Source organism: Haliotis cracherodii, unplaced genomic scaffold (genome assembly GCF_022045235.1).
Source record: "Haliotis cracherodii isolate W230 unplaced genomic scaffold, xgHalCrac1.p SCAF_15, whole genome shotgun sequence".
Classification (NCBI taxonomy): domain Eukaryota; kingdom Metazoa; phylum Mollusca; class Gastropoda; order Lepetellida; family Haliotidae; genus Haliotis; species Haliotis cracherodii.
The window spans coordinates 19,859,201-19,870,880 of record NW_027266270.1 but is presented as its reverse complement, the minus strand read 5'-3'; the positions used below and the strand labels follow the sequence as shown (position 1 = coordinate 19,870,880).

At 41.8% G+C, this 11,680-nt stretch overlaps 1 protein-coding gene across 1 annotated transcript; it reads left to right on the top strand.

Moving 5' to 3' along the window:
• Positions 1-6,019: 6,019 nt before the first annotated feature.
• Positions 6,020-11,443, top strand: LOC139461918 (uncharacterized). Its single transcript, XM_071243406.1, has 4 exons — positions 6,020-6,149; positions 7,392-7,568; positions 9,786-9,926; positions 10,517-11,443. Exons 1-4 carry the CDS (start codon positions 6,080-6,082, stop codon positions 10,735-10,737), a joined length of 609 nt encoding a protein of 202 aa, XP_071099507.1. The 5' UTR covers positions 6,020-6,079; the 3' UTR covers positions 10,738-11,443.
• The last annotated feature ends 237 nt before the right edge of the window (positions 11,444-11,680 follow it).

Below are 11,680 nucleotides of genomic sequence, written 5' to 3'. Positions count from 1 at the left end.
GCTGGTGCGTGCAATGATGGGTTTAGAATAAAGTGTAATCTTTATTGTGTCTTGATGTTATAAGAGAATGTTTCCAACCTGATGTATCCTGTGTATTGGGGTGACTATTACCCAGCGAGTCTGGTCTGTGAGCTGTCTAGTGTCCATACCTTTGCCTGTCTGAATCATTGTTTGATCTGCACCATGATGGTCTAGACTGTAAGGCTGGGAAGTGTCCAAATTTACTACCTAGGTACCCGACCCCCTATTACCCAACCTTACCCAGGGTACCCACTGTAGGTCTCAAGAGTTGGTAACAAAATGTCAAATGTGGAATTGTTTTACTGAAGCCCTGGCAAAACTATTCAGATACTTATATCAAACGATCAGATCATGCTTACACTGAAGTTGACTGAAGCTTTATGTTTACTCAAACATTTACAGGTCAAAAGGAATGTGTGCATCACCAGAAAGAAATGTGAACATTAGCGACTTGTAGTGTAATCACAGAGATATAGTGAATTTTTGCCGTTAAACGATATATCATGTAACTAACCAGGGGTCCAGGTAGTCCTGTAGGTACCCGGGTCCTACTCAGGACCCACCCAAGTACCAGAGTTACCCATCCAAGCCCTACTAGACTGTAAATCCCACTGGTATGATGTAGTGTTTCCAGCTGTGATATTGCCTCTGAAAGTGACTGGAGAACTCATGCAGTCTTCAGGATTGGTATGAGGTACATGTGTCCCTAGCATCGTGTTCAGGCTTTAACAAGTTGATTGGGCTTGTCCACCACCAGAAGAAGGTTGATAGGTTACACAAACCTTCAGCTCGCAAGACCCTTACACCCTGCTAGTGGAACAAATTTATCATTATGCGTTCACAATTTACATGACTTGTTTTACGCAAATATCTGTGTGATAATGAAATTATCCTGTGACTGCCATCAGACTATGAGTCGTAACTTGAAATGCGAACAGGATCAGTGATGACGAGACTAATAAGCACATCAAAAATGAGTTGTATAGATGGTCACTGGCCAATCAGATATAGATTCTAAGTGTAATCATAATCTGTACTGGCTTGTGAGGATGAACACCTTTAATGTAAAACTTTTCTATTCCCATTCATGATCCATCATCAATTGCTTGTTGAAAGGTAGGATCAATTTTGAATGTTCAACAAGTTCCATGTTGTTCTCAGACAGCCACTCTTCAGAATGTTCAGTTGACGACAGAGTTGACACCTGTTGATGTCTTTGGCATGTAGCACTTTTCTTCACACAAATGACGACACAGCAGTTGAACCAATTTGTTCTTGTGAGCCTTGTTTCCAATTTAGCCTTGGAAATTAACACTAGTCAGCTCGAGATGACAAAGCTGGGCTGAGGACAAGTTAAAATCCAATAATGGTAGTCCTGATTGACTTGTAGCATTTGAAGACTATGATCCTGAACCAGTTCTCAATGCTTTAATCTTGCTATAATTTGGAACTGAATAAAGTTGACAGAATGTAAAATGTTTTGTCTTAGTCAAGCAGGGCTAGCTACAAACACTAGGACTAGTGTAGTGAGGTGTTCACAAGTCCTCTGGAATAATCTTACCAAAACTAAACTAGTTTCCAAGGCTGGGGAGTGAGCAGCTGGTGCTGAAGAGGCATGGTGTGGCTTCCATGCTTGCTTAGTTCAGTCTAACAAGATTTCTATATTGCATTTGTTTGTTTGTTTCTTTCTACTGAGGTCAATGTCATTAAATACAATGTAGAACTATTTGCACACAATTCCTACCAGCTATTTTGTAGCATAATGAACAATTTTCAAGTATTATTTGTGCTTGTTGATTTTGTATTTCTTTTGTATATTAAAACATAAAGTCTTTCAGTTGCGTTGATGTTGTCTTTACAGAAAGTAGTGCTTGCGTTAGGAACATCATCTACAGCAGAGTGTGTTATTCGAACAAAGTGACCTGGGTAATATAGACTGTTAGTTTTTATGGTGTCATTTAATTGAATCACTTGACTCTGCTTATGCCAGTTCTTTGCTAAATCAATCTAGCAAAACAATATTGCCTTAAAATATTATTTCGAGACGTCAAATGAAATGTGCACTTGGTCGTGGAGCAGAATTAACTTTGATGTGTTTGTTGGTGATGCTGAATACCAAAGTTTCATTCCTGTCTTTTATAAACAGTGTGAAGCTCCTGATATCCTGGCTTGGTACAGATAAAATACCACCAAACAGTCCGGGGTGGAATGGGTCTTCAGCAACCCATGCTTGCCGTAAAAGGCGACTATGCTTGTGAGAGGCGACTAACTGGATCGGGTGGTCAGGCTCGCTGACATGGTTGATGCATGCCGATTCCCAATTTCGTCGATCGATGCTCATGATGTCAATCACTGGATTGTCTGGTCCAGACTCGATTATTTACAGACTGCCGTCATATGGCTGGAATATTGCTGAGTATGGCGTTAAAAATCAAACAAAGAAACACACCACCAAACGGATAGACGCCATTTGTCCTATCCAACTAGTCCACAGCTCATTTCGGAGTAGTTTAATAACAACGTTTTGGGAGAAAACAACTGGTCGGTCTAAATTTTCACAAGTCTCGGAGTAATGGCGGTGTCTATCCCTGCAAGAGACGTGTTAACCATATCCGACTTGACCACCAATGTCGGCATTCCATGTTCCCAATACCTAGTAATCGGAAAACCAGGCTATAAGATTTCATGTGACCATCCCAAGATGCTACAGAGCGTGGTTCATGCGTTCGATCTGGTCAAGATTTGGTTACTGACAAAGCTGGAATATCGGTCACTGTGGCATAAAATAACATGTATTCGTTCACACTCGTTCTACAAGGCAACGTCCGCCATGTTTGGATGATGCAGATGTGACACCTGTTGAAAAGGGGCAAGACACAAAAAAGTTTGCGATCCTGGCAGTTGTTCAACATAAGCACAGTGTCTGCTGACTCAGTATGTCCAACGTTTGTTTGCTGTTTAACGCCGTACTCAGCAATATTTCAGCTATATGACGGCGGTCTGAACCAGACATTTCAGTGATTGACATCAAAACCATCGATCTACGCAATTGGGATACGATGATATGCATCAACCTAGTACAGGCCTGTCAACCCAATCCCGTTAGCGACTCTTACAACAAGCATGGGTCGCTGAAGACAAATTCTGACCCAGATCTTCATGGTCTTGTCTAACTGCACAGAACAATGTCTCAATTCACACCCAACACAACAGGGGTGGTCGGGTAGCCTAGTGGTTAAAGCGTTCGCTCGTCACGCCGAAGACCCAGGTTCGATTCCCGGCATGGGTACAATGTGTGAAGCCCATTTCTGGTGTTCACAGCCGTGATATTGCTGGAATATTGCTAAAAGCGGCGTAAAACCTTACTCACTCACACACCCAACACAACACGTGTAGACCTTGACTGGAAGTGACCACACGTGACCTTCTCACCACGGGGTCACGGATGGCCCTCAAAGCGATTTCAGTCCGAATGTTGCTGTAACACACAATGCCGATAATAAATGATTTTAAGGCAATAGCTATGATTGTATCCTTTCACTTTCTATGACAAATTTGTATTGTGATGTAATTTATTCCTGGAAAATATGGGGCGGTCAGGTAGCCTAGTGGTTAAAGCGTTTGTCGTCACGCCGAATACCCGGGTTCGATTCCTGACATGGGTACAATGCGTGAAGCCCATTTCTGGTGTCCCGCCTTGTTATTGCTGGTAATATGGCTAAAAGCGGCGTAAAACCATACTCGCCCACTCCTTGCAAATATACCAAGTTCAGAACAAACTTACTGCCACTAGACACTACTGCCTGTGAAAACTAGGGAAGCCCATGAGGTGAATATGACTTTATTTCTTTCATGAAAATTCAAAATAACGTGTGAAACTTCAAGATACTAATTTCGAAATATTAAGATACTTTGTTGAAGTTCAAGAAACAATATTGAACATTAAAAATACCATTTTGAAATGTTAAATGCAATAACAATGTTCAAGCGTTAATTGTATTATAAACAGGTTATGAATTTTCAACATGGTGAACAAAGTTTATTGAAATTTCAAATTAGTATATTGAATTTTCAACACGCTATCTTGAATTTTTAAATTGATATATAACATGCTTTAACTTAAATTAGTATACTTAGTAGTAAATAGTATACATAAATTCGGGGCACGGGTGGCCTAGTCGTCTTAAAGCGTCGTAATTCGCTGTCCCGTTGGCACACCAGAAACTTACGATCGTGGGTTCGAACCTCGGTTCGCCCCGATTATGTGGCTTGTCAGCACCGTCCCCGTTCTCTTAGGTTTCACCAAAGTGGTAAACGTCTGCATCACTTTGAGTTGTCCTCCCACATTAAGCTGACACGCCGTGATATAACTGGAATACTGCTCACTCACTCACCCATACAATTTCAACATGTAAGGATAAGCTTGCTTGATAACGGTGTTAGAACCTACACCGAAACGTCGCTCTTAATTGTAATAAAGAAGTTGTTCATCCATAAATTCTTATCCTTACTTAGTACTCCAACTTCTAAATGCCTATCAACGAAATTTCAACATGGTATCTTGAATTATCAAAGACCGCCTCCGTGGTCTAGTGGTAGAGCATCCGCCCGCCGGAGAGCGGAAGGTCCGGGGTTCGATCCCCGACCGCGTCATACCAAAAGACGTTAAAAGATGGCACTTGTTGTTACCCTGTCTGACGCTCGGCATTAAGGGGCTAAAACAAGAACTTGTCGGCTCGGAGTTAGTATACTGTGTCTGAGTGGAGTATTCATGTTAAACTGCGGCATGGTATCTCAGTGAGCTGGCACTGTAAATCGGCATCAGTCCGGACTAGTACAAGCAGCCACACACACACACGTGCATGCACGTCGCTATATAAGTGCAATAATCTTGGACGCGACGTTAAACCCAATTTCACCTCACCTTGAATTTTCAAAAAGCGAAAAATACGATAGGGCACAAATGGGTTTGCGTATACACGTTTTTTATTTACCCGAAAATATATAAATTAACCTAGCAACATGTAACCAAGCCACAACAAAGTGACAAACTGCGGGAATCCCTCGTTCGTTTACTCGCAGGATAAAGCGCTGTCTCTCCCATGCCAGTGTCAATACATTCAAGGGGCGCGTCTCATCACCGACACTACAGTCGGTCGCAGGCGGGAAGGCCGCCTCTCTCTTGATGTGTACAGTGGAGCGGGGATCCTCGCAATGCGGTGCTAGTGTGTTTGAGCAATGATGCGTCGGATTCGAATGCAATGCAAGTTGCTTGTGTCGAGATCTCTACTTCTTAAGGACGGATTCTGCCTGTTGAACGACTGCAGTAAAACGCACTTAATCAGGATTCCTTCATTTCGGGAACATCTATTATATACAGTAACTGTTGAAAAAACACAACCACCGGTTACATTTTGACAATAAATACAAACTTTTTAAAAATAGTATCTACATATATATGCACATATATTTAATGCATTGGCATCGACTAGCAAAAATCGCGGAGATCGCTTTAGTTTTAATTTTATAAGAGAGTGTTCGTTATTGACAAGTAACATTATTATGAGATTATTTCATAATCTAATAGTAGGACAATTACTTTCAATGTTCCATGTTCAAACACAAAATATTGGGCTTGTGCCAGCAGTGTGATCATTATCAGTTGTAAACTGAAGATAAAATAGTTGCTGTTGCAAATATCAGTTTAAAAATAAATTTTTGTATTGTTTGCTGCAAAAGAGATGATGATGATGATCATGATCATGATTATTATTATTATAATGATAATAAAATGATTAAACTCAAATCCTTTTTCAAATAAAATTCCTACATCAACCGCAATCAGTTTAACAATTAATTTTTGTATGGTTTGTCGCAAAGGAGATGATTATCATTATAACTTTTTAAATCCTTTTTCAAATAAAATTCCTACATCAACCGCAACTGCGCAATCTACAAGGTGGGTTCCACCCTTAAGGAAATGAATAAGTCACAGCGTTCAGCGGCTGACGGATGTCTACTGAAGCATATCCCGTTTGAACACTCGGAACAAGCGACTATGGCGTGGGATACATATCACTGCTGGCTCCTACCCGTGTGCACCCTACACATATTATTCTGTGAACCAGGTGCGTGTTTATTTCCGTCAATTACCAGTAAACACAGATAACGAAGCATCCCATCCCTATTTCCGTGGTTTCTTGTGTGTTTACACAGTTGTAATGGATGACAATCCTCGTTCGGGAAGATGATGAAGATTCGTTTGTTATCTTCGCTTGTGATTCGTTAAACAATTTCATGCTAACATGTCGAAATCATACGTTCATTTTTCACGTACAAATTTTCCTTGAAATGTACATCTCTCGTTGCTAATGACGCTGTGTCAAACAAGTGCAATATACATGGTTAGTTCTGTAATCGATAACAATACGATCGATATTGTGTTGTCGCACAAAGAAGTGAAAATACCTGTTTCAGTAGGTATGGATAATTATTGGTTGATATGTACATGACGCTTCAGTTATGGGTTCGGGTATATTGAGGGTAGGGCTACAATGAACCTCAAGTACAATGAACCCTGTCGATGAGGTCCCATGAGTTGGTTTGACCTGGGCAGGCGGCTGAGTCAAAGTCACAGAAACAGAGCGCTTGTTATTACTGGCAATGGGAACAATGTGTGGGTTATACACGACTTATGTTAAACAAGGTTTATTCAAATGAAATGGATTGAATACACGTTGTCCTCTCAATTAAACCATCATGACGACGTCACATGTGGATGTAGCCGCCTGAGACCTCTGTCGGCTCATGTATGCTTAACATGGATGAAGGTGGAGACATGTTTCAATATTCCCTTGTTGATTGGGTATTCTTTTTACAGGTTATATAAACGTGAGGCGAGGTGAAATGGGTTTTAACGTCGCGTCCAAGATTATTGCATTTATATAGCGACGTGCATGTACGTGTGTGTGTTTGTGTGGCTGCTTGTACTAGTACGGACTGATGCCGATTTATAGTGCTAGCACACTGAGATACCATGCTGCAGTTTAACATGAATACCCCACTCAGACACAGTATACTGACTCCGAGCCGACCAGTCCTTGTATAGCACCTTAATGTCGAGCGCCAGACAGGGTAACAACAAGTACCATCTTTTAACGTCTTTTGGTATGACGCGGTCGGGGATCGAACCCCGGACCTTCCGCTCTCCGGGCGGACGCTCTACCACAAGACCACCGATGCGGCTCAAATGTCACGGAATGACCTGCAATATATCTATATCGTTTTTTACAATATCGCGAGCTATTGGAGTTCGAGTTGATGATTTGTCTCTAGATCTGTGCGTAATTATTTGTGTCTTGTGTGTACAGTGTCGAGCAACTGGAGTGACTGGGCGCAATGGTCCGAGGGTCCGTGTTCTGTCACGTGTGGCCCGGGCAAGAGCGATGTGACCAGAGCAAGGTTCTGTCAAGATGCTGCAAATAACTGCGTAGGTCCAAGAGTAGACAAGAGGATGACAGATTGCTGGTCCGATGTTCCATGTGGCGGTAAGAGGTTTTAGGGGTCTGTAATTGTTTGTTTGTTTGTTTGTTTAACGCCGCACTCAGCAATATTCCAGCTATATGACGGCGTTCTGTAAATAATCAAGTCTGGACCAGACAATCCAGTGACTGACATGAGCATCGATCTTCGCAACTGGAATACGATGAGTGATAGAGTGAGTTGTGTTTAACGACGCTTTTAACAGTAGTCCAGTTATATCACGGCCTGTCAGCTTAATGTGGGAGGAAAGCACGAAGTGATGCAGGTCTTAGACGTTTACCACTTCGGTGAAACCCACGAGCACGGGTTTGGTGCTAACCCACCCAAAAACATAATCGGGGCGAACCGGGATAGGTGTCTGGCTTGCCCAAGGGACGCAACTCTTCATAACGCCTTAGACGACTGGGCCACCCGTGTCCCCTGGAATACGATGACAAGCATCAACCAAGTCAGTAAAGCCTGACTATCCCATTCCGTCAGTCGCCTCTTGAGGTAGGCCGATTCTAACATGTAGGCCGAGTCTTCATGGGTGATCTGGAACTGAAAAAAACAAGTAAGGTTGTGAGTAGATACCGGTTACAACAACGTCACGACACAGGACAAGTATGGACATACGTCTATCCATACGGATGAGTTAATATTTTTTTTACGCCGCAGTCATGACTATGGAATACTGTAAGGGACATTCTCGCGATCTCGCATTCTCGCAATCTCGTGTTTTTGGCATATTTACCTCGTTTCCAAAGGTCGAGATCGCGAGAATGCGAGATCGCTAGAATGTCCCTTACAGTATTCCATACATGACCCTGTGGTTAATGGTGTCGGGAACGATTCAGGCCGTCGTCGTCACATGTTGTACCCATCTCATTCCCATTTTTGTCGGCACCAGCAAGAAACACGGGATTCAGGTATTCTTACTCAGAACCTCAGCGGGATGACGGTTGAGACGAGTAGAGTGTGTGAGTTGGGGTTAACGCCGCTTGGAATAACGTTTCATTAATAAGAAGGATTAATGATCATAGGGCTGTTGTTTTCACTGGGCCTTTTCAGTGTACCAATTATGGGCCGTTTTGGCCATTTTAGTCAGATCCGAAATCACGATGTGCTCAGAGCTCGTGGCAGGAATTAGGTCGTACACATCAGCTACTTCAATGATCTCAGGAACATTGATGAAAATAGAGGGAAGCTAATGATGACTTTAAGTGAAAATAGAGTACAATATTATCACAAATAGTCAAGAATATAGTGTGTACTACCATAAACACTGCCTCCTGGCATACCGCTCAGGTCACAATGTATTATATATTCTCATTTAAATGTTTCAAAAATGCGAGGCATTATGTTTTTTTATATTATGTTACCTTATAAACAAATTGTTGTATACGCCTGAGTCCATTACCTGTCGACGAATGTGATTCACATAAAAAATGGCTATTTCACAGGTCAAGGTGTTTGATGTATTTCATCAAGTACAGAAAGGGGATGAGGTGAAATGTCGACGTTATAAAGCGACGTGCATGCACGTTTGTGTGTGCGCGTGTGTGTGTGTGGCTGCGTGTACTAGTCCGGTAGATGGCGATTTTATAGTGATAACCTACTGAGTACTATGCCGTCGTTTAACATGAATACCCCACTCACACACAGTATGCTGACTCCGAGCCGACCAGTCCTTGTTTTAGCCCTTAAGGCCGACCACCAGGAAGGGTAACAAGAAGTACCTTCTTTTAACGTCTTTTGGCATGACGCGGCCGGGGCCGAACCCTGGACCTTCCGCTCTCCGGGCGGACGCTCAGAAAGTACAGAAAGAAGGGAACGCATTTCAAGATTTCATGTGCAGGAGACAATAATATGATGTGATGCCGGTCGTTTCGTAGTGGACCAGTGAAATTTCAGGGTAGAACAGGTCTTCAGCAACCCATGCTTGCCGTAAAAAGCGACTATGCTTGTCGTAAGAGACGACTAACGGGATCGGTTGTCAGGCTCGCTGACTTGGTTGATGCATGTCATAATATCCCAATTGTGTGAATCGATGTGTGTGTCATTCACTGGATTGTCTGGTCCAGATTCGATTATTTACAGACCGCCGTCATATAGCTGTAATATTGCTGAGAGCGACGTCAAACATCAAACAGCCACACAAACGTTTCGTTGTGAGGCGGACGTGGATAAAATCTAAAAGCAAATTTACTATGGCGTAACCATTGTATAATATTGTGCTTCAGAACTGGATTGCTACGAGTGTAATGTCTTCAGAAACGGCAAGATCACTCCCTGCTCGGAAGCTAAGGTGGTGAAAGGGTGCAAGGCGTGTATGAAGTCCTTCACAATGATACGACTACACGACAGGCTGGGTTACACTAAAGGTAAGAGTGAGTGAGTGAGTGTGGTTTTACGCCGCTTTTAGCAATATTCCAGCAATATCACAGCGGGGGGACACCAGAAATGGGCTTCACACGTTGTACCCATGTCGGGAATCGAACCCGGGTCTTCAGCGTGACGAGCGAACGGTTTAACCACTAGGCTACCCGACCGCCCCTAAAGGTAAGAGACAAACCGTGTTAGTTCGGACACCGATATAGCGGAAACCTGACATTCCGGACATTGAATACCCTTGATAACAAACAAACAATCAGTACACAGAACAGAACATTTGTATCGTACGGACACATTATAAAATATAACGTTAAAGGTCGTATTCATAATATTGTATGAATGATCAAAGACATATATCTCTCGGGATAATAAAATACTAGCTTTTCACATATGTTATCTCATAAAAAACAATAGTAAAACGAATGTCAATAACATCAAATTAAAGATAACCGAGTATTTTATAACATACATGATGAAATAAATGTTCGCCAATTATCCATCTGGAACCAGACAGAAGAAACGCTGAAATGCCACCCGTTTATATAAAAGTAGATTCATATACATATTGTTTCTCTTACAGACTCCATTGTTGAATCTCGACTGTGTGTACAAATGACCGACGCCAAGAAGGTATCAGATGAGGAATGTCACTATCGCACTAGTAACGGTGGATTCGGCGCTCTGTGCTACTGCCTCTCGGATAAATGTAACAGTGGAGAGCGGCAGGGTGCATCTCTCGGTCTTATTGTTTTGTTGGGGTGTGCTTGGACTTTGTGCAAAACGTTCATGTTTGGTCATTAGCTGCAGATTTATTTTCGGTTACGGGCGATAAACAAGCACTTCACGTACTGCAGATGGGAAAATCGTTTAATGACACATATTTATGAAGTTAAAACGTGTTTACTTTTGTTTTATGTTACCTTAAAATGTTAATATTTAGTGTTCTGACAGGGAAATAGTACTTATTCTGTCATAATCTGTAACAGGACTTTAATTTGGGTTATTATTTATAATTGGATTTGAATTTTAATCTTATATTTTTCCGTGTTTTAAATAAAAAATGCTATTATTACAACAAAGGAGAAATGGTGTACATACATTTTGACAACCTGTTTTGTACTCAAGTATTTGTATCATATGGCAGATGTGAGACTATAACCGGTCGTCGTGTGTCGTCTCGCATTGTTTGTTCATGTATACCTGCACCAAGGTCAACACTAACCGATGTTAACCAGTCGGTACCGTGTGTTGTATGGGACTCAAAATATTCATTTGACGTCGCATCACTGAGTGTTGATGAAAGGTATATAGACATTGCATGTATTTGCAAACTAACGTCACTTGCAGGAACACACCGTGTGCATGTTGCCCTAGCCTGTCTTACAGACCCTGATACAAATATATATCAAATACAGCCCATGCAAGTCTATAATGTTTTGCAAGTCTAGATTAAACAAGTCTAAAAAAATACAATTATTGTACTTGTGATTTGTCAAACGTAGTTGATATAGTGAATAAAAAAATCTCTTTTTGGATGACCTATCTTTAAATTATTTGTTTCATTTTGATTATAGTTATTGTTTGGTCTGTGTCCGATATGGAAATATATTTGAATCGAAATAATATTCCCTTGTCATCCCTTGGGGGTTGGTTACGATGTGTAGCCACGGTATGGTGGTCATTGATCGAGATATCACTAGTGTGGCTTCCTCGTGGTTAAAGCGTTCGCTCGTCACACCAAAGA

Excerpts from the sequence above, each read along its gene's own strand:
- LOC139461918 (XM_071243406.1), top strand. The coding sequence starts at position 6,080 with ATGGCGTGGGATACATATCACTGCTGGCTCCTACCCGTGTGCACCCTA. Across the intron at positions 7,569-9,785 it reads GTCCGATGTTCCATGTGGCG|AACTGGATTGCTACGAGTGT; the intron begins GTAAGAGGTTTT and ends ATTGTGCTTCAG. Across the intron at positions 9,927-10,516 it reads CAGGCTGGGTTACACTAAAG|ACTCCATTGTTGAATCTCGA; the intron begins GTAAGAGTGAGT and ends TTTCTCTTACAG.